Source organism: Calypte anna, chromosome 2 (assembly GCF_003957555.1).
Source record: "Calypte anna isolate BGI_N300 chromosome 2, bCalAnn1_v1.p, whole genome shotgun sequence".
Taxonomy (NCBI): domain Eukaryota; kingdom Metazoa; phylum Chordata; class Aves; order Apodiformes; family Trochilidae; genus Calypte; species Calypte anna.
This window is the reverse complement of record NC_044245.1, coordinates 114,888,016-114,911,901: the sequence shown is the minus strand read 5'-3', so window position 1 is coordinate 114,911,901 and position 23,886 is coordinate 114,888,016. Positions and strand designations below refer to the sequence as shown.

Genomic DNA, 23,886 nt, shown 5'->3' with positions numbered 1-23,886 from the left:
AAACAAGTAAACAAACTGCAAAACATCCCCAAACCCCCAGTAATTAGAGTCCTCATTTCAAAGCAAAATCAAAATTCTGCATGGTAAAATAAACATTATCCTTAACAGTATATCTGTGATAAGTTTGTTTAAATGCCATTTGCTTTTAAATTTTATTCTCAGCTATCAGCTGATCAACTGCTAGCTCTCAAATTTGAACATGATTTTTTTAATTTTATTTTTTTTTAATGACAAAATGGTTGATTTTATAGTAGTGGAGTTTTACTGTCAAGCAACTTCCTAAAAGTAAATGCCACAACAAGAAAACTGAATAAAAAGCTGATTTGGTCTTAGGACTAGGAAGAAGGGAAAGCAAAGCTGCCACTTTAAGATTTTGGCATAATACCGTGCATGTTTATTGTCCAAAATATAGTCTGTACTTGGAAAGATTCTACTTTCTTAACATCTTTCTATTTCCTAGTTAGCATTTCTGTAAAGACTGCTGTCTGTGACATGAGATGTCTTTCACAGATCCTTTTACAGTTTCCTCTTTCCACCTAACTGCTATCTCTTTTTTTCCCTTCCCTCTTTCTCTCTTTCCTCTATTCTTGTGTAGGCCTGACCAAAGATGGCAGTAATGAAAATATTGATTCCCTTGAGGAAGTCCTTAATATTTTAGCAGAGGAAAGCTCTGATTGGTTTTATGGCTTTCTCTCATTTCTCTATGATGTATTGACTCCTTTTGAAATACTAGAAGAAGAAGAGAGCGAAGCTGCAGATGATGTTGATGGTACGTCACAGAATGAAGGGGTTCAGGGAAAAAAGACTTGTGTTATTTTGGATTTACAGAACCAGTGACTGAGAGACTTAATTTGATTGGCTTTCAGAAATGCCCACGAAATCATCAGTCTTAATAAAACAGGAAATTATGGCGTTGAGGGGAAACTCCTAAATGGACACTCTAAAGATTGAAGTAAAATCAGCCATGCAATGTAGTTTCACTAGTTAAAAACCTTCCAATGACTTTTCCATTTTTTGTGGCAGGATGACAAATACTGCACGGTTGTGTAAATATGTAGTATAAAACATGTATCTGTGGTTGTGTAGTTGGTTTCTGTATGTGCTTCTGTTTGTGCATTTGTGCACAAAACTTACAAAGCTAAGTGTAATAACCTCTCCTGTTAGCACTATAACATTTGTCTTTTTGGCAAACATTAACCGAAGCGTTTTGTAACAGCTTTGATTATGAAAGTATTCTAGCATGACTGCATTATGGAAATGTGTATTTACATGTGAATTCCTAATATGGACATGACAATGATAATTCTCTTGTGAAATATAATTTTATTAAATAATTTATTTTGTGATTGCTTTCTCAGATAGATTTTTACCTGTTCAAATGAAAGCGCTTCATTTAAAAGTGCTTGAAAATTTTGCAGAACCATTTATTTCCAAGTTAGGTAACATCTGTTGTATTCAGAAGATATGTCATCATTATATGGTTTATTCCCACTGATTTGTCTGTTTTCAAACTAAGTTGTCAATAATTTTTTTTATTTTATCAGTCACACCACAAGGGCTGTTCTAAATTTGTCTTGAGTTTTTTTTAAGGTGGGACTTTTATGGAAGTGGGAAGCTGTGATTATGTATTTCTAATGTAATACTGAATATATTAAAGACTAATTGGAAATTAGAATTTAATGTCTTCTATTCATTGCTAAATTCAAGAACTTAATCCTATGAAATTGAACTGGTTTATGACAGTTGTTCCAAAAATATTTTTCATGTATGAGAATTCTGTCTTCTATTATAAAGTTATTGGTAGAAAGAAGAGTTTGTGATTGTGTTCTGAAGTTTGTGTCAGGTACCAAAAGCTGAACCTGAGCTGTCATTTTAATACATGAATAGTGTAACCTCAATCAGGTTATTCTTAAAATTCTATGAAATCATTTATTGTTTTGCCTGCTGTGCTCGAGTTTAAACTGAAGTGTTAAGCACTAGTGGATGCAGGCTGAAATTTTAAGCTGTTTTGAAACTAAATACATTTTCACTTGCTTTGGCATAGTGATTTTAATGCAATCTAAAATGCCTGTTTCAAAAAAACCTTAGGATTCTATTCTATTTAATAAAAAAGTCAGGAAAGCAAAAAGAAAGAGAAGTGTTTAAAGTGTTGAAGTGTTTAAAAAAAAAAAGTGGTGGTGAGTAAATACTGCTGCTTAAGGTTTACAAATTAAATAGAGCCACAGGATCATTAATAAGAATTGTCTTCCAAATATTTGAAGGTTAGGATGTAAGTACGTTAAGAAAATGTAAATGTAATGGGTTTTAGGATGAGCTGTATGAAGTACAAGGCAAAGAAAATTAAAAGAAACACCATACGTTATAAAAAGAAATGCTTGTAGGTCTATGGAATATTACTGAGAAGCTTCCTATTGCTTAGCAAGTAGGAGAAGCTTGCCAAATATCTGAGATGTAGAAAATAAGAAAGCTTGGGTTGTTTTGCTTGGCTTTTTAAAGTTGTTTAATTTTAGAAACAGGGTTTAATTAGAAGTAAATTTCATCAATATTGTAAGATAATTATTAGGAAAATTGCCATGGAATTTTGAATTTGATTGTAGATGCTTTGTTAATGGAACTAGGTAAGAGGAGAACACCTACTGTAAAATTCTGTATCATGAAGTTTATTCTAAAAAGTTAAAGTAAACTTTGATACTCTGATGAAGTTTTAAGTGAAATAAATAGATTGCTTGACCCTTGAGAAAGATGAAGGCACTGAAATAGGTAATGGTTACATAAAATTGACAGTAACTTTGTTTAACTTGGGCTAGGGAGGTGAAATGCAGGCCAAGAAGGTTCTGATTTGATATCATGGAAAATCCTTGGTGGTTTTTGAGTGGAAGTCTACTCAAAAAGAATTATAGTAGGAATAAGCAATTTGTAGGAGGGGGAAAAGGGGGGAATTCAGATTGTTCCATTTTCAGAATATAGGTGTTTTTGAAAAGCATTCATTCTTCCCTGGTGTATTTAATGTATTGCATTAATTGTTGTGATTGCAAGCAGGACTTGGCTAATAAAGGTGATAACAAGATTTAGATGAGTCTTCAGTTATATTAGCATGGCAGGTTGGTTTGTTTTAAAGCAAACGAACAAGCAACAAAAATCCAACCAACCAACCAAGAAACATTTTAAGTGCCAGTTAGAGGTTAAGCTGAGTATGAAATGCAAATACGTAAGGAAGTCTGCTCTCTGGATTCTAAGTCCACACAAAGTGTTTGAAATGGAAACTTAAATTTTAATTACATTGGTGGTGCCTATCAGTTATATAAAATAAAGTCAGCATATTAATGTTTTAAAAGAAGTCCAGATAACTTTTGAAGTGGTTTTAAACCATAGATGAAAATCTGCAGCAGCTTTGCCTTCTGATATTATTGTAGAATAATTATTTTAAGAGGCAAAATGGCTGTTTTTTGCCTATGCGATTTGGGCTGAGAATTTAAAGTAGGAGCAAATAAGAAGCAAACAATGTTTTAAATGAGGAAAGTACATTGTTTATGTGATAGGAACTTTCCAGGTTTTGTAACTAGTAAAGAATGAAAATTGAGTGATTTTTATGTCAAATTGGACATGGAGCTTTCTTTAGCAGTCTTCATATTCCTTAGAGGTAATTCATATTAAAATTTACAGAGCCTCAGAAGTAAATATCTGTGACTAAAGTATTACTCTTCCAGTTTAGCCAGTAATTTTAGAAATGTGTGGGATGTCTTGCTTTGTCATTTTCTCCTGTAAATGTATGTTTGATAACTTCCAGTTTTCTACAGAAGTTTACAACCTTCAAGTGAAATACTGCATTAACCTTTGTAGCATAAGCTCTTCCTTGCTTTGTTGTGATACTTCCTCTTTGTTGTGATACTAACGTAAAGAAATTGTAGGGGGAAAAGCACCATAACACCCATATATCTGAAATGGCTGAGAACTTAGGGAAGGTTTGAACCCCAGATTTCTGTGACCACCTTCAACAGTGTTTAATCTGAAAGTATTTTAGGGGGGGAGGGCAGGAATCAAATACTCATAGTATATAGAATAACTTAGAGTTGCAAAATAAACAGAAATTTGTTATGCCTGAGTTACTGCAACATATTTTTTACCAGGTTTGTTTTTTTGGTTGTTTTTTTTTTGCCATCTCAAAAAAAGAACTGTGCTCATAATCGTTGCAATCAAAGGTTTTTCTGACCTTTAGTTCTTCTAGAGAAGAAAAACAAAAAGGACAGAAAAAAGGCTGGTAATGTTTCTGGCTTACAGACTGGTATTTCCTTTTTTTTGTGCTGCAATTTTAATATCTTTTGCTAATTTTTGGTGGGGTGAATGAGGTTTTTGATAGGACCGCATGAATTAAGGCAGGAGTATGAATGCAAGCTGCTGATATTTAAAGCTTGGCATATACTGTTCTGTTATCCAGGCTTTATACAAATTGCAGAAGGGTAGAAAGTTCTGTCAGCTGCTCAGTGCTAACCTTGACTCTGTTTTCTCTGGCAAATGTGAAGTAGCCTCTTCCTATTTCTCATGTAAGTGGGTAAGCCACCATAATTAGCTTACATTTGTTGGAAGATGCTTCAGATCAAAAGGGTTTATGCAGGTAGATCTTGTGGTGAAATTGATTTTATAGCATGTTTTTCATGTGGCAAAACCTTTTGTAAAGCAGGGCTATTTTACATTATTCAGAATTATTACATGAATAATATAAAGTTTGCATATGCAAGAATAAACAGTGTTTTCTCAATAAATTGTTAAATATGTTGCCTGTCAACATCTGTGAAACTGCTCAGAAAGACTATGTGCTTTGTGTTATATCTTTTTGTTCAGCAGTGCTTATCTTTGAATAAAACAAGTAGTATTATGTTTTTCTTTTGATGCTGAAGTTCTACAGCTGTGCTCTCAGTTGGGCCTTCTTTTTGTGGAGTTTGTTCTTGACAATTTTTATGGAGAAAAACATGAAACTACTGGATTTTTTTTCATAATTGGAATGCTCTGTAATATTTTATGTTTCAAAAGGTAGTCAAGATACTAAGTTGTACACCATTAAGCTTTATGTAATAATAACTACTTTGATGTTAATATTTATTTTTAAGTAAGACTGTTTAAAGCAGTTCTTCAGAAAATATTGGAAACTTATCTAGCTATGTTAACTTTGAAGTCTGCTTTTTAAATATATGGAATCCAATAGTAGCTATTCCTGGCATCCCACTATAGACTTGCTTGTGTGTATAAAATCTGTATTTATTTTTGACTTCCAGCACTGGACATTTGTAATATAAGACTGAGTGGAAAAAAAGAAGGAACTTAAACACAAGCTCAAAAAAAGTGTGCCAGCACTTGAACTGGAACTTAGAATAAGGGTCCACAAGTTCAGTTTCCTGTTTAGTAAAATTCTTGATGTTGGTCTGTGTGCACCAAGGCTGTAAGGGCCTAAGTCTTTGCCAATTAGGTTACTAATTTAGGATTTTAAAATATAGTACAGTACATAATTTTTCTGTAAATTTGTCTGTTCATAAAATGTTAAACTGTACCTGATTTATGGCATTATGTCAACCATTAATAATTCGCTGAGAATCTTAACACTGTTCATTGTATAAAAGAAAAAATAAAGTGCTGCTTATCTAAATATTTAACAAGTGAAAGTATCAATAATCAAGGATCAACGTATTTTGTAATCTTTTGCCATTGTGTCAATACTTCTATTTTAAAATTATATAAATTCTCTGCATGATAATTTTCATTTATATGTCTTAGTAAAATTTTTTGTTTTCCCTGTGAGGACATGATTTATGAATGTGCTTTAAAACACTGAATTTTAATATAAAGAGCAGAGGAACTGAAAATTTAACTTAGACTTTCTCCAACTTATCCTGAGTACCTTTTTATATTTTCATTGAAGTTGCAGTATAACAAAGTAGGATCCTCCTAAAAGTTCTTCCTTCTATAGGAGAAACTTGTTTACTTATTCTTCCACACACCACTTAGAAGCAATAATATTGAATAATGAATTTAGTCAAGTTTGGACTCTGGACTTCAGCAAGGGTGGGAAACTGTCAGCAAATAGTTCAAAAAGGCTTTCATATCCCAAACACAAATTTGTAAAAAAAAATTTCTAAAAATTATATTTTTACCTCGCTAGCACATTTTAAGGAAATTTTGACCCAGATGGTGTTAATGCTTTGATATTTCAAAAGCACGTAAGATAGAAATTAGATGCAAGTCGATTGCGGTGACTTTAATGGCAATATTCTTTAAATTTATGTAATATTTTAAGCGTAAAATATCAAGAGGTTGTTTGGTTTGCTTTATAAAGAATAAACGTTGAAGTATCTTGTTGCAGTTTGGGTAGATTTTAATTGTTTTCTGGAAACCTAAGCTCAAAGTCCAGGTGTCCTGTGTAGGTGTAGTGAAATGAGGCAACCAGGTGCCACTAATTGCCAGGGAGTGAGCATGAGCTTGTGTCAAGCCCACCTGTGCCCAATTAGGGTGGGCCCCCACTGCGCATGAGCAGGACCAGGGGGCCAATAAAAGGTGAGTCCTGAAGCACAGGCTCAGCTTAGTCCTGAGCACGTCTGCAGAGAGGCCAGTCGCTCTTGGAGCACTGTATTACCTTCATTGCACCACTAGAGCTCATCGCCCTCAGGGTGAGGCTCTGAGGAGTCTCAAACCCAGGGCCTCGGCATTGCAGTACTGTGGCTTAGCCGGCTGCGCCCCTCAAGCCTCACCCTGAGGGCGATGAGCTCTGGTGGCTTTATTGGCCCCTGGTCCTGCTCATGTGCAGTGGGGGCCCACCCTAATTAGGCACAGGTGGGCTTGACACAAGCTCATGCTCACTGCCTGGCAATTAGTGGCACCTGGTCGCCTCATTTCACTACTTGTAGGTATATCTATGTCTGAATGAGAAGCCTACTGTTAAGACAAGGATATATCTCTTCAAGGTTAATAAGGTTATGTATGCCTATAAAAATATATTTTTTCCTAATTTTCTAGTTGTTTTTTAGGTAGCAGTGCATATGATTTTTGTGGTTAAGGTAGTTGTGTTTATGGGATTGTTCTTACTCTACAGCAACATGATGGTGATAATCCAATCTTTTTTTTATGGTATTAGAAAGATGAGGTGAAATATTACATGTATTTTGGTTGAGGCTTTATTTGTCCTCATGGCTCTTCTCAAAATAGGTATAAAGCACAATCAAGATGCTGAAAGACCTCAGTATCTCCTAGCTACAATGGGTCAGCACCTGACTTTGGAGAGTAAGTGTGTATAATCTGCTGTGCTTAAAGATCTTTTGAGTTAATGTGTTTAATATTTAGGAAAGTGTATAGAAATATCAGTGGGTTTGAGAGAATTGTCGCAATACTTAACAGAGAAAACAGGAGGGATGTTGTCATAATTATGTGGCATTTTGATGTCTGGAGACAACTCTGCTAGCTCTAAGAAGTTAAGAAGCATCTCAAGTACCATGCATTGGTTAATGTGGTACATTTCTTGGATTAATCAGTCTTTTATCTCAGTATTTGTGGTCATCTTCTATTCAAGATACTTTATTCTTAAGTGAGTTAACATTTGGTATCTCTCCATAGCATTGCAGCGTGCTATGTAAAGAACATTTTACATAGCATGGCAGACTGGAAAATATTATGACAAGTTTGTTGAACATCAGAGATGTGTTCATAACCTATTTCCATTTTGCAATAAATCAGGTGAGGAACCAGGAGGGGTAGCCAAGAAAAAAACTAAAGTCAAAGGTATTTTTAATGTTTTTTTCCTTGTGGAACTTTATGCAGATGTCTGAACTGCATGTGCATTGCGAGTACAGATTGCAGGTTATAATAATGTTTACTAATATTAGCTATGTTGGCTAAGAGTTGTCTAATGGTGCAGCAAACTATTATCCTCCTTGGTTTTCAGTAAGCTTTTTTTTTTTTAACTACCAGTTGTAATTTAATGGCAATGTGAGTGCTTTCCTAACTTGAGATTGTATTTTGTTTGTGCAAATTTTTTTTCCAGTTGTCTTGTTTGGATCATATGTAGTCAATTACAGCTTCATATTCTGCATGTTTAAAAAAAGTTCTGATGTATATGAAAATGTTGCTGTGTGAAGTCTTCCTTTAGTTATCTTTCATTAATTCATGAAATTATTACTCTACTTTTACTGCATTTGGGCACCTTAATTGTTCCTTCAGTACTCAAAAAGTTTCCTTTGTTTCTTATGGGAGGAAGAATTCAGGTAAATTCCTCTTTAATATTATTTGCAGGACTGACTGCAGTGATTATATTTCCATGTTTTCCCAAACAGGATAACTTACACCTGATTTAGGCCATATATATGTTCCTATTTACATTGCTGTGTGAACAGCATATAATGGTCTGACTGTATTCAGTGCAACAGAAAGACTGAAAAAGCAAATTAACCTCAGCAAAACAACAGTTTTGGTGCATCTTTTTAGGTGTTCATACTTATCTCCAAGCAGCATAGTGCTATGTGAAGAACACAGTCCCTTTGTTGCATTAAAGACAGTTGGACTTTATTTTTTTTTCTAGCAGTATGTGAAAAACACACGCTGTTGGTAATACAAACATTAGGAGAACGAGTGCATTTGCTGAGAGAAGCTCTTCTGCTCATATGGATGTGACTTTTTGCATGCAAGTTGAAATTTTTGGCATCCACACTGTGCTTGGTGTGACTTGGTTGCAAATTTTGTGTTTCCAAGAATGTAATAAATGTCATTTAACATTTAGTTTCTGAGTTTTGGATAGTTTTTCAATGTTTGATAAGATAATGAAGAAATGGTGTGATATATTTCAAATGCTTTGTGTCAAATAACAGCTGGAAGGAAATGTGGTTAATTTCTTTTTAGATAGAGCTGTGTGGTTGAATTTTTCACTCTACACATATTACACAGCAGTTAGAGGCAGATGTTACAGGAGAAATCTCACTTGCCTGCTTTTTACCTCAGCAGACTGCAGTTTCTCTCAAAAATCTGAATAAAAATAGAGCTGTTGTATTTTACATATAAAATCTTGATTGCTTTTCAAATCATGGTGGTGGGATTGTTAATTTTAAAATTTAATACAAATACGACAGATTTAATGGAAAAAAATGCCGAATTCTGTTGAGTTAAAAATTCCATTTTCTGGAGACATTGATTTGAAACTGGAGAAAAAAAAGAAAGTAAATACTGAACATGTAATTTCAGGGATGCTGGTCTGACTGTCACAGACAAATATGAATTGAAATATAGAGAAAATAGGCACAAGACGAAACCCTGAAAGAAAAAAAAAAGTACTACTAATAATAGAAAAGCAAAGATATCAGAATTAATTTAATTTTTACTTTGATTTCACTTAATATGGTCAAGCCAAGTTACCTTCTTTGGAGTTGATTTTATTAACCACAACATGCTTAGACAAAAATGTTTCTATCATTCTGCAGAAGTCAACAGTACGATAATAGAGGTGTGGTTTTCACTAGATTAATGCTTTATTTAAATGCAGTTGCAGTAGGCTAAGGTTGCTGGCAGGCTGCATGGTGTGAAATATTGCTGGAAGTCAAAACTAATTTGTTTAAATTGCTTAAAGCTTACATATTTTATTATACAGGTTTAAATTGGCATCTAACAAACATTAAGTAATAATTCAATCAGAGCTTTAGATAGCTGTTTATCAGATGTTTTCTAATCTAAGAACTGCTCTCTTATTCAACATTTCCTCTTTTTTAAACGAAAAAAACCAAAAAAAAGTAAAAGACACTATAAAAGAATCGCTCAAGAAATTGAGGGAGAAGCAGGAATCCAAGAAGGAAGACATCAAAGATGAGGAAGAAAAAAAGAAAGCCAGGAGGGGAAAAGATGCTACTGATCGGAAAGACAAGAAAGCTGTTGATCTGAGTAAATTAAAGAAAGATTCTGACAAAGCTAAAAGGGACAGAGAAAAGGAAAAAGGCCTAGATAAGAGTGTAAAATCCAAGGATGCTACAAAAAAATCAGCCAGTGAAAAGGATGGTACTATGCAGGCGGGAAAAGACAAAGAAACAAAAAAGATAGCTAAAAACCCATCCAAGGAAGACAAGAAAGAAAAGAAATAAACAGAGTTCGGGTTCTGCTAATGAGGAACAGGCCTCAAGAATGAAAAATCCAGCATACTTTTATGAGAGTGGTAAACATGGCAAGAAGAGAATGTTACCTGAAAATAAGTACTAATAAATGCTAAATACAATATTTTTTTTGAAAACTGTTACACACATAGTGGCATTGTAATAACAAAACAAAATTTCTGCTGTGAAACTCAAATATGTACAAATGTTGGTATGCCTGGCTAACAACATGTATTGAAAGCAGAATGTCAAATCATTTCATCTGGTGGGTTTTCTTTTTTCTTCTTTTTTTTCCTTGTATTAAAATGCTATTTTCTTGGTGTGAGGATGAAAAGGTAATATTGTATATCAAATGCAAGTTTAAGAGCAATATTGAGAAGAATGTCTGGACACACAGTGGAAACTCCAATATTTCTGTTTCACAAAAACAGCCAAGATGATCATCAGTGAATATATTGTCATAGGAGCTTAGCAAATAGATGTAAATTATTCCCTGCTAAACTTTTTTTCCCCCTACGTAGATCAAGAAAACCATTTCATACACAAACAGAGTAACTTTAGGCCTATTTATGAGACTTAGCCAAAATGTTGCAACACTTCTGTTTATTGATCCTGTGACAATATGTTCTGCTTTTTTTCCTCTGTCCTTCCTTTCTTTAATTTTCAACTACGTTTAAGTCTGAAAACTTGATTCATTTGTCACTTTTCAGATAATTGTTCTGATTTTTCCAAGTTACCAAGCTTCTAATAATGAATGCTTTTGAAAATCAGGCCACCTATTTCATCATTGATGGGTATTTTTAAATTCCAGTATCATTTTAAGAAGTGATTTGCTACTACAACTGTATTATGGGTGAATGTGGTTAGAAAACAAATTAGGTATTTTTGCAGCTATTATTTTCTTCAAACACTGCTTTTCAAATACATTATACTTTTGTAAACAAGTTCTTGTGTTAGTTTGCTCTTACAGCTTGTGTATTCTTTTTGCACCAAGGAATGATTTATACAGCAGTCTCATTAGAATAAATAGTTACAAAACATTTCTGCAGAGATACCTCAGTATGCTATTGAATCTATACTTGCTTCCAAGTTTACATGGGAAAGCAGTATTTTCTAATTCTATGAGACAGATAATATTGCTTGGTATATTGAAATATTAATTGCACAATAAAATTGCATAAGATTCAGAACAAAACTTGTAATGAAAGTTGAAGATTTATTATTGTCATACTTTTAAAGAAAACAAAACTAAGGCATGAAATTGAGCATGAGTATATGCATGTGGGTAACGATGTGAGATTTAAGTCCTGAAGGTTGATTCTGTTCATGGTTTTTGCTTAAATTTTGTGAATAACAGTGTGCAATACACTTATCTCAGACTTTCAGTACATCCCGTGTTTCTGTAAGATGTGGTAATAGGGTAAGATATAAAATTAATTTTATTTTTTTAGAGGAAACTTAGGACAATAGGTGAAATTAAAGCTGTAGAAAGTAGCATAATAGTTTAAGATTCTAGCTGTGATAATTTGCAGAGATGATATACTGAGCTATTTTCTAAATATTTATATATGTGTGAAGAGGAATGGAAAAGATATGTGTGTTATGAGCATTGTAGTGCTTAGCAAAAGCACATCTTGACAGAATGAAGATCTAATAAATTTACTTGCATAATGAGCATTCTCTTCTAGGTTTTAGTCCTGATAGACATGTTCATCTTTGTCCTGATAAGCATTAAGATCTATATTTTACAGGGGAGCACTCAAATCACACTTCTCAAGAACTGTAGCATGGTGATAACAGTGTTTTTTATTTTCTCCCCTAATGTAATAGAAGTTGTAGCTGTCTGGGAGTGAAATTTGGAATGAGTTGTCTTTCTGATTAATATATCTTTGATCCAAAGTTTATCTGGTGCTAAAAGAGTTTTTATAATTTTATTTTTCCAAAGAGCCTTTTACTTAAGCAGCACTCTAAGCTATACAGAAAGTCACACAATAAAATGAGATTTTTTTGACCCATAGATCTGTTGTGCTGTTGTATATCTTTTTGAAATATTGGTGTCATTCAAATTAACATGGCAAGTTACCACATAAGCTCAAATGATGTGCTACACAAGCAAAAATTGAGCACAACTTTATTTTAGTAAAAAGATGAGAGAAAATAGTATCTTGCAAAAAGTGTCTTCCAAACACCCTCAGTGCTTGTTGGCTGCAGAATACTATTTTTTGATATACTTGAATCTGTTTATTGTTCATGGGGCAGAACAAGTGGTTGTCTGGCATTGGACACGTGGGTTATTGGAGGGTATGAGGACTTAGAGGTGTGTGTGTGTGTAAGGGAACTGCATTTGTGAGAGTTGCTGTTTCTCTGGTTTGCACAAAGATTGTTTGAGGTGTGCTAGTCCTATTTGTGTTGTGGTAGGTTTTACTCCAGTAAAAACCTGGTAATTGTTTTTAAAGAAACTTTACTGGCTTGAAATATAGTACTTATGTTGTTGCACTTGGAGTTACATTTACAAGATTACTAGCAGTACAGGTGTGTTCACTGTAGTGTAGCTTCTGCTTTCTTAAATATTATTTTTCTTTTGATTTTCTGTACATGCAGCTCTTGAGAAGCTGATTTGTTGTGGGCAGTACCTTTAAGAATGAAGTTTTATCATAGTTGACCTTGAAACTGCTACTTAAATATTAACCTAGGAAAAATTATGTAGAATTTTAGCAGAATTCTGTTTGTGGCTTCAGAAGATACTTATTCTAATATCCTAGTTAAACCAGAGTCACCTAGAGGTATTATCACATTACACAGAACATAATCCAGTGTGATCTTTAAAATCTCCAAGGCTCTCTGTACAGCCCTTTCCACTGATTTGACTGTCCTCATGGTGGGGTATGGGCCCTGGGATAGGTGGGTGCATAAGTTTTCTTATATCTAGTCTAAAAGTCTCTTGTTTATATGTTTCTTGAATCCTTTGTAAAGGATATTTGAAAAGAGTATTATTTTAATACTGATACCATCTTTCTTAAGGATGTGGTGTCCTAAGGTGTGGCATAATCTTTCAAGGCTATGAATTATCTTTATCCCTTACCATGGTGTTGATCACTGCTGCTACTGTTTGCTTTCTTTTCCTTATGTTTTTATCTAGACAGACTCTGTGCTATAGATAGATAGCAAGCATCTTTGTGGTGAAATTCGTTCCCCGTAGTAACTTTGTTGTCAAAAGAAGCTGAAGATTGACATTACCTTATTTTGGAGAAACTACAGTTTTCCTCGTCAGATCTTTTGAGGTTCAGCTTATGAATTTAAAATACCTCTTCACATTCTGAGCTCCATGTCACCAGGTTCTAGTTAGTTCTTCATAAAACCTGTAGAATCGCTCATAGGAAACACTTTTTGCCCCCAAACACTGTGAAAAACCTGCTGTCTCTTTTTTTTCTACATACTGAATAGATGTTGAGAATAGCATAATTCAGTCACTTTGAAATGAAGGCAAGTGCTTAAATTTCTGTCCTTTTCCCTCCTTATTGTACGTTTGTCTTCAAAACATTTGTTTACTATCTGAATATACTTAAGTCTATGTATATATCACTGTCTATCGGAACAGCCCTGTAACTGTGCTTTAGTTTTTTCTTTAAATGCATTTTGGAGAATTTAACATGTTAATTTCATTGAAACAACTTTCTTAGTTTATAATTGAACCGGATCAAAAAGAGCATAAAGTTAACTTTGTAACTGAAAAATGCAGGCCTTAAAGAAAGATCTGTCCCAGCACAGCCACCTTCACCAGACTCTGAGGAGACAGCCCAGCCTGCTGAGAAGTCATATGTCAAATCAGGTAAGGCTTGTCATAAACCATAAACCATAGGTGAAACAAAAGACACAGTGCTTCATTTGGATTACAGTTCTCTTTCCTCAGCATTCAGACTCATCATGTTATGTCTTTGAGTAAAGAAAAATCTTTCATCACTTGTATATGTGGCTTACCCACTATAGTTTGTTTAATGGGAATCACTGTTGATAACTTAAATATAAATCACTGACCGTGGAAGATGTATAATTTAAATATGTGAAAGGCAGTTTTGTCAGCTTTCATGGTTATTGTTAAAACCATATCCCATCAGAATAAGTTCTTGCTGATGCACAGTTGTGATTTTGATAGTTATGCAACCGTGTACCTGTGCAAAATAACAGCAGATTCTCTACTTAAAAACCAAACCAAACAAAACAAGAAACAAACCAAAACCATAACCAAAACCAAAAAAAAGAACAAAACCAACCAAAAAAAAACCAAAACCAAGAAAATCACAGCATTCAGCTTTCAGACTATTTCAGACTATTCAGCTTTTCAACTATTTACTTTTCTATCATAAATATTATAAATGCAGCTTCTAGTATAAAAAAAAAACAAAACATTTTAAAAAGTATTATGAAAACTTACCAGCTTCAAGAGGAATCCAAGAAGAATGTTGTAACTCATCAGATTTCACATATGTTATTTCAGTGTTATTCAGAGAATGGATATTTTTCCCAGTTGCTTGAATTGATTTATCCTACTTGATGCTTATGTGACCCTAACACAGTTAATACAGTAACCCATAAATATGAAACATATAATTCCATAAAATGGAATATAGATCTTTTTAAAAAATTGCATTACTTTGGTTTTCATTTATAAAATGCTAAGCTAATATAAAATGATAACTTCCTTTTTTGTTTCCATAACTGATATGATTTTAGATCATTGTTTGAAAACTGCAGTTGTGTTTTGGTTTTGTGTTGTTGAGTTTCTCAATGTTAATTTCAGGACATTTATATGAAGGCTTCACTTCATACAAATCCCTGTTATGTCCTGAGCTGGTGTGTTATATGAGAATTATTTGTCCCTGAAATCAGTTGTGATTTATTCTGCTGTGAACTGCCAGGAGAAGACCTTGATATTGTAATGTTAGTATCTCTTTTCCCTGTTTATAAAGCCAACAAAGCCCTGCATCTACACGTGACATTCTGTTGTCAAATATGACATGCTAGTGCTGCTGCCTGAATTGTAGGAAAGGAATGGATGAAAGTTTTAGTAAAATAACTACTTAGAAGAGAATTCTTGGATTGAATAATTATCTGAACTTATTGTTACTGCCACTGAGAAAATATCCATGTAGAAAATGCAGTGTAGATAAATTCCTGCAATTCACTTTCAGAGTGAATCTGGTGTGACTGATGCAGTACTTTCCATATTGGCGAGTAAGCAAAACCAAATTGGTTTTGTAATTGCATGAGTTGCAGAGGTTCACCAAGTCAATCTCTATGGAGCTCTATGGAATGGAATGAGCTCTATGAGCTCTATGGATGCTACTAAAAGCTGCAAGCCTTGAGCTAGTGTTTAGACTTTGCCTTTTTGCTCTTACCTTCACTGCAATTTATAATCCTTTTAGAGTTCAAGAATGCTGACATGGACTTGGAAGATGGAATTCAGTCTGTTCTTCATGAAGCTCTCCATTCTCCACCTGGTAATGCATTAACACTTCGAAATCACTGGACAATTTATAAAAATTGTCATAGGCTAAACAATTCTCAGAGTCTGGTTTTGGTATGCACTTTAGATACTTTTATGCACTTTAGATACTTTTTTATGCACTTTAGATACTTTTGCTTGCACACTTAACTAATCAGCTAATTTGTCATTTTCAAGTAAATTCCAAAAGTTGAGTTGCCAAATTCTAAAACTGTGACCTCTTTCCCAAGAGGTGTTTGGTAGCAGTAGCTCAGATCAGTCAGTTGACAAATATTTCCTCAAAAGACTGAGTAGAGCACATGAATGGCTTTTGCTGTGGGCAGAGAAGCCACTTAGAAGTCAGTGCAGAGACTGGGTGTATATGGCTGGAAGGTGCAGATAAGTCATCTGTCCCCCTCTCCAACCTTTTGGGGAATAGTTGAAAATCACAAAGGGTGTGCTGAAGACTGAATATCTGCTGGTAACAGACTTAACCATAGAGTATGTATTGCTAACAATCTGTGTTATTGATTAGGAGAGAGACATGAAGATGTAGGTGAAAGTAGAAATGATCAGTGGCAAATGAAGGAAGAAATACATGGAGAAACTTTTGAAGCTCCTACAACAGATGAGTTGATCAGAGAATTAGAAAATGAAATACCAGAAGCATATGAGACACCAGATTCAATTCAGAAAGGTATCTGATGACTGAATAATTTTTCCAGAAATAAGAACTGATAAATGGAAATATGTCTCTTTAAAAACTTGGCTTGTAATTTCTGCTGTAAAATACGGCAAGTATTATTTAACAAGTAAATATTTTTTAAATGAAAATGTGATATTTTAATGCCCTTTGTTTTAGAATCCAATGAACTATGTACTATTGTTTAATTACTACTCTACTGGCTTTCAGCCAAACAAATGATAACAGTACTCCAGGTATCTGGATATCTCCCCTGCCCAATAAGAGTGACTTTTATAATATCAGTGTGGAGTCTGCTTCTGGACTTCTTAGTTTATGAAAACAACAGACATGTTTGTAGACAGAGTTGTTCTGATTGTACTTTCCTTCAATTGTGGCTGTTTAAGATAATGTTAAGCAAGAACTAGATTGCAGGTTCTGTGGAGATCATATAAAGGTGCTTGTCTCCTGCTGTCATGGGACATTGACAGGATGCTAAACTTGTAATAAGAATATTAAAGCAGACTTGTAGATCTAAATCCAACTTATGGAAAAATATTTCTAAGTGCTTTCTTTCTGCACTACTGAATTTTGTGTACATCTTGATGCCTCTTTTGAAAAACTTGTGTAATGCATGTAATCTTAAGGTTTTTATAGCTGGAAGTACACTGAATGTCTTTCTTCACAACTGAAGTAATTTTTTTCAGTCTGGGGCTATTGTACCTCCTTGTTTCTATGTCTGCTATTCATCCACATCACAACTCAAAGCAGGGAAACAGAGGAGAAATTCAAATTCCAGTTATATTAAGTCTTAAATTACTTTAATAAAGCAAAATGAGTATATTCTTTCTTTACATCAAAACAGAAATTTCTGTGGAGAGTCATTTTTTGAGCAAATTTTGAGTTCACATGTGTATTCACATTCTCAGTATTCTGTATACGAATAAAGTTATGTATTTTGTTTTTCAGTCTTTGTAGATAACTTGCTGGTGTTAGAAATTGTTTTAGAATTTCTTCTTATAAATTTAACTTTATTCTTACATAATATTCTGTTATAGCATTAGTGGTATCATGTGTAGAATTAAAAAATTTAAAATGCATGGTTGTTTCTCAGATGCTGATCTTTTGGCAGAAGATCTTGAAGCAATGGAGCCAGAACCATATGAAGCTCCAGGTATAGGGTTTTTTTCCAAATTTGATAATACTGGTTTTCTGCCTAAATGTAGCAAGTTTTATGAGAAAGCAAAATTGAAAAGTTTAGACTGGTTTATGAATAGATAATGCTCAGGTAATTTTTTTCCAAATAAGTATTCTTGATTGCCTTGGATATTTTTATTTTGACTGAGACAACAATTATATTTGCTATTGCAAGTGGTTCTTAGAAAGAACTGATGTGTAGAAACCTTGCTTTCATTGGTGCAAAACCTTCATTTTTCTGTTACTGTGCATGCCTAAGTATTGTGTATGATGGGGACGTGTATAGGAGAGAGATGTGGTTTTACAATCTAAGAAACTGAGAATGAGATTTATTGCTTGTAGTACTGTTACAGTCTACAATACTAAGGTTCTTCTAGTTTATTATTCTTGGTGTTAGTCATAAACTTGTGTTCTGACATGGAACATTTCAGAAGCATCTGGTTTGTAACCTGTTGTTCAGAATTATTTTCTTTGTGGCACTATTACACTATCAGATAGTGAGCTATCACCAAGGACTGAACTGTCCTTGAACTGTCTCTGCACACCCTAATTCATCTTAAAAGCTTTTTGAAAGTTGCCTGGACTAATCAATTTAGCTTAAAGTCATTTTCATATTCTATCTAATAAAGCATATAATGGCATTAGCTCATCTTTTCATTATGAAGAAACATTGAGTGGATATTGGAGTTTCCCTGCCATCTGATAAGTATTTTTCTCTGGATGCTAATATTTGTTTATAGTTTGTTTATAGGCAGCTTCTTCCATTTACATTAGACATTGATTTCTGTTAGGTCTGTTTAGCTAGACAGTGGAAAAAAAAACTGCTCTAAATTTGTGATTCCAGAAGCAAATGTACATATTTCTCAAGGTCTGATTTCTGGCTCATATTTTGTCTTCTGTAGATCATCATCAGTGGTCTTCCTGCACATTAGTAAATATGCACTTCTTGCACTTTAGAACTTTGAGAATATGAGAACTAATTCATATTTGAACTAATTAATTCATATTAGAACTATTTAAAAATACCAATGGAGAATCTCAGGCATCTAGTTACCATACAGACAGCACAGAGGAAGACTAGAAGTTAAAATGGCTCTATACCTTCCATTGGATTGCTGTGCAAATATCACTTTGTTGGGTTTAATTTGTCAGTTTTTAATGAACTACATTTAGCTATTGACAGAAACATTATGGATCCCAGGTAAAATAAGAGTATTGAAAATACTTAATTTTTTAAATTTTGAAATTACTTTTCTTTCATATTTAATTTGCAGTTTCATATGAATATGATGTAGAAGTGGAAAAGACAGTAAGTTATCCAGATGCTCCAGGTTTGTGAATTTTTATTACTTTATATTATACTAGAATAGCTCCTTAAAATTTGCTTCAAAGTAATGTGTCATATTGATTGTTTCATCAGTTTTATTTTCAGTTTTTTATGTAGTTTCAAATAAGCCTGATATTTGCAGCTGTGTTACCACTACATTTGTCAGCACAACTCTCTAAGAATCTCATTCACAAATAATCTTAAGTGAAGTCTTCCAGTCTAATCAATGACTTGTCAGACATCTCATTGTATTCTTAATTTTACACCTAATATGCCTGAATTTATACATTGCATAACTTAAGGTGTAGCTTCTGTGTGTGTTTTACATTCCAGCTGTCACTTTCAAATAAAACATCAGTATGTTAATTTATGTTATTCTTGAGCTAGTATGTGACCTTTTAAACTGCTTTTATTTTGCTGTTGCATAAAAATCTGATTGCAATATAAAATTGTAAATATTTTTCTTTAAGGTGACTCTGAGCTAATGCTAGAAGATGCTATGGAGCATTTCATAGGTACAGTTCAAAGTGTTCTTTCTGTTTTATGAAGTTTAATTGAATTTTGGCCTGAAATCAAGACAAAAAAAAACCCAAAATATTGGACTTCTTATGTAGCATCTGTTCCTTATTATGTTTTTACAACTGTATTTTTATTTAAGTTCTGAAAAAATACAAAGACCCATATAAATACTTCTTTTCTTTAAAGTCAGCTAGGTGGGCAGAACAATATTATTAGGATGTTTGTATTGCATAGAAGTGTATCTGTGCATAAAAAATAATTTGAGTTTGCTGAGGATGTTTAGTTGGTGTGATCAATGTCAAAAGATAGTATCTTCTAAAAAATAAGTTTTTCAAAAACAAGTAAGCTTGCTTAACAAGTGGAATACAAAATTTCAGTGCAGACGTTTGCTATATATAGAATTGATTTATGAGTATTTCCATTCTTAGTTGTGAGTAATCTGTAGAGGAGTTCATGACTTGTATAGCAAGTCATTGTACTTTATCTTTTTTAAGTCTGCCTTATGATGCCAGAAAGTGATTCAGTTCTTCTCACAGGATCCTGTAGAAATCTTCACCTATGTTGAACTCTTACTGACCTTAATACATCATAAAATACTATAATTTTGAAGGTCTTTGTTTTCCTGAATAAACTTGTCAATGTATTATTTGTATTTACTGTCCTAAAAATCCATGAATTTTCATGTATCTTTTTTTCTTTTTAAACAGAAGATAGAGTACACGATGACTACAATGAAGACCGTGGTATGACAACTGCTATGTTTATTGAAATGGCAGTATCAAAGTCTTTCATTAGTTTGTTTTAAAGTTTTTCTATGCTGTCACATTACTTTGAAATTTTTCAGTTCAGGTTTTGGGTTTTTTTTATGTTCAAACCCCCTGTTTATGGAAATAATCTATTTTTTAACACTGCAGTAAGTGTAAGAGGTAAATATTCCCGTATTGGTCTACTTTGTCATACTTTGTGCATATGTTAGATCAAAAGATCAAAATGGGAATATTGATTATGCTTGAAAAGATTTAAAAATGGTTTGTAAATTTTATTTTTTAAAGTTATTGTCACTTAATCCAAACATTTGTTCAGAAGGTACAATTTTGAACTAATGACTTAATGAACAAAGCGGTTCTTTAGTGAAACAGGGAAGAAAATTTTCAAAGTAATTTCTGGTTTTCTCTTAAATTTACCCAAGTTTCTGCTTGTTTATAGCAGTTTACCCTTCACAGTTTAACATACTAGGTGTGTTCTTCTGTGGTCTTCCCTCCCTCCCTTCACTCTGTGTTGTGTGTACATTTCATCAGTTTAGTGAGTGATATCACTATTGTTCTGAATTGAATGTTTTCTTAGCTGTTGAGGACCTTCCAGAGGAGGTGAATAAAGCCACAGAGCCAGGTATATATTTTGTAATTGTGATCTAAAAAGTATTTTGATGAATTGTATGCATTTTTAAGTCTTAAAAAAAAAAGCAAAACAAAAAAAGAAAAAAAAAAAGCTTATCTACTCTTTAGTTAGTTAGTTATTTTATTTACTTTTTTACTTCCTCTTATAGATCAAATTATTGAAGATTTTGATACTGGTAAAGAGCTCCCAGGTATGAGTTTTTATAGTCTGTCAAAGAAAATTTTTTTTTTCCATTTATATTTTTCAATATAATTGAAGAATGAATCTGGTCCAACCCCATAGCCATGGTGGACAGGGACATCCTTCACTAGATTAGCTTGCTGAAAGCCCTGTCCAACCTGGCCTTGAAGTCTATTGATGGGGTGTCCACTACTGCCCTGGACAACCTGTTCCAATGTCTCACCATCTTCATCCTAAAAAATTTTTTCCTTCTTTCCAGTCTAATTCTACCAACTTTCACTTTAAAATCATTGCCTCTTGTCCTGTTGCTACAAACCTTGGTAAAACATCTCTCTCTGTTTTTCTTGTAAGCCCTCTTTATATACTGAAAGACTGCAATACAGCCTCTCAAGAGCCTTCTCCTCTCCAGGCTGAACAACCCTAATCCTCTCAACCTTTCTTCATAGGAGAGGTATAGTGAAATGAGGCAACCAGGTGCCACTAATTGCCAGGTAGTGGGCGTGAGCTTGTGTCAAGCCCACCTGTGCCTAATTAGGGTGGGCCCCCACTGCGCCTGAGCAGGACCAGGGGGCCAATAAAAGGTAAGGCCTAAGACACAGGCTCAGCTCACACTGGAACTCACAATCTCAGCATGCTTGGCTTTTAAGTGCTGCTTTCAGCACTGCACTACCTTTATTGCTCCACTAGAGCTCATCACCATCAGGGTGAGGCTTTGAGGAGTCTCGAACCCGCGGCCCCAGAGCATTGCTCGGGTTGTGTCGTTACGTGCTTAGCCGGCTGCGCCACTCAAGCCAGTTCCAGTGTGAGCTGAGCCTGTGTCTTAGGTCTTACCTTTTATTGGCCCCCTGGTCCTGCTCATGCGCAGTGGGGGCCCACCCTAATTAGGCACAGGTGGGCTTGACACAAGCTCACGCCCACTACCTGGCACCTGGTTGCCTCATTTCACTACAGAGAGGTATTTAAGCCATCTGATAATTTTTGTGGCCCTTCTTTGGAGCTGCTCCAAGAAGTTCATGCATGTCCTTTTCTGTTGGTGGCTCCAGAACTGGACACAGTATTCCAGTTGGGGTCTCATGCTAATAAAGTAGAGGAGGAAAATCATCTTCCTTGACCTGCTGGCCGCCTTTCTTGTGATACAGCCCAGGATATGGTTGGCCTGCTGGACTGTAAGCACACACTGCTGGCTCATTCCCGGATTTTCATCCACCAGGATCCCCAGGTCCTTCATAGAACTTTCATAGAATTGGCTGGGTTGGAAGGGACCTCAGAGATCATTGAGTCCAACCCTTGAACAAGCGTTGCGGTTGCTAGACCATGGCACTGAGTGCCACATCCAGTCTCTTTTTAAATATCTCCAGGGATGGAGAATTCACAGAGCCACTCTCAGTCCGTTCATCGCCCAGCCTTGTAATGGGGTAATGGTACCATTACCATTGCCTGGTAACTGGTAATGGGGGTTGCCCTGATCCACATGCAGGACCTTGTACTTGGCTTCACTAAATTTCATGGCATTCTTATGAAGTGCTTAGACCTTCAATTTGAATAATGGAGTGTATTTCCCAGATTACTACTCAAAAGGATCAAGTTATAAATTTTTGTTCTTTGTGCTGATGCCAGTTAAATGAGTACTGGGTCAAATGTCACTTGAAGATTTGCTCTAAGTTAAAAATATCCTAGAGCATGATTTGGTTTCAAAAAATCATGTTAATTCAGTCAGCTAGTGCAAAGTGATGCAAACAATTTAGTCTCAGCACAGTGTGTAGGATTTGATACTACATTTATTTACGTTTCCATTGTGAAACAAACATTATTGCACGCAAACAACAACTGCAACTAAAAGCATTTTAGGGGAGTGCAATTGGAATGGAAGTTTGTAACAAAGTCTGTAACCAGACTTTTGGACATGAAATGCATTCATTTTCTTTTTTCTTCTTTTAAGTTAACCTAGTTCATTGTTCTGCAGTATAATTTTTCTTTTTTGTTTGATAGTAATTTGATTGGATTGCTGGTGGGGAATAAAACCAAATTCTTAATCTGCTGTGTGTAACTTGCAATGTTTGGTTTTTTTGTAACAGTAGAAAGTAAGATCAGAGAAGATGTGGGCCCTGAACCAGAACAATCAGGTTTGTACATTATCTTTTGCATAACTTTGCAACTTAAAAAGAAAAACAAAACATCAAAAAATAACCCCACCAATTACAAATAACCACAGAATAGTATTCTGTGCTGCAGTAAAAAACATTGGTAACTTTTTCTGCAACTTTTTTCTTTTAAAGACAGACTATGTGTTGTCAGATTCTGGCATCTTAGGTTTTTTAAGGACAATATTTTAATATTTTTACAGAGCACTCTTCAGTTTTAGAAGTTGCGAGTGCTTCTAGTTTGGAAAAACTTAAATAATTGTTATAAATGATATGAAGCTGAAGATTTCTTTGCTATGTTCTGTTTACCACTAGCTAGTGACTGGTGCATACTCAGGGAAGAGACTATATGTAACAAATAAAATAAAGACAAATGTCTCCCCATCTTTGAGCGTTTTAAATATGGGCTTCCTGAGTCAGAGAATGCATTTTTCTCTCTTGTGGTTTTCCCTCTCTTATTGTCTACAACAAGCATCTTGGCTGTTATGAATTCTTTTCTGGTGAGTCTGACTCCCTCTGTTCATTAATAGGAGCTATGAGCAACCTTCAGTCTATTAGCAGTAAAAGCATTTGCTGACATGGGACATACTTAATATAAGCATACGTATAGATTTCAAAGAAACTGAATTTTGAAGTCAAATATTTCACAATTAGAGATTAGAGTGTAATAAGTTTATGAATGTTTTCTAAGCCCATATTGTAGTAACCTATGAAACTGTGGGATAGTATGGTTTCAGGATTTTGGGGTACTACTTTTGAAATTGTACAGTCTTGCAATTAATTTGTTGTGCTAGTTAAGTATTAATCTTTCCCATGGAAAGATCAAGCTGAGGACAATTTGCATCCCACTT

General features: G+C 34.4%; 1 protein-coding gene across 10 annotated transcripts in view; it reads left to right on the top strand.

Moving 5' to 3' along the window:
• The window catches only part of ASPH (aspartate beta-hydroxylase), a 52,947-nt gene that overhangs the window by 22,236 nt on the left and 6,825 nt on the right, over positions 1-23,886 (top strand). For 4 of the 10 annotated variants that reach the window (XM_030444138.1, XM_030444144.1, XM_030444142.1 and 1 more), the window contains 10 exons: positions 13,849-13,938; positions 15,533-15,607; positions 16,127-16,288; positions 17,388-17,447; positions 18,745-18,801; positions 19,268-19,312; positions 20,024-20,059; positions 20,661-20,705; positions 20,863-20,904; positions 22,970-23,017. In XM_030444138.1, the coding sequence (XP_030299998.1) occupies positions 13,849-13,938; positions 15,533-15,607; positions 16,127-16,288; positions 17,388-17,447; positions 18,745-18,801; positions 19,268-19,312; positions 20,024-20,059; positions 20,661-20,705; positions 20,863-20,904; positions 22,970-23,017 (660 nt within the window). Of the gene's footprint in view, positions 1-7,716; positions 7,762-9,756; positions 12,127-13,848; positions 13,939-15,532; positions 15,608-16,126; positions 16,289-17,387; positions 17,448-18,744; positions 18,802-19,267; positions 19,313-20,023; positions 20,060-20,660; positions 20,706-20,862; positions 20,905-22,969; positions 23,018-23,886 lie in introns of those variants that run through there. The other 6 variants (XM_030444146.1, XM_030444147.1, XM_030444139.1 and 3 more) reach the window with 5 other exon arrangements.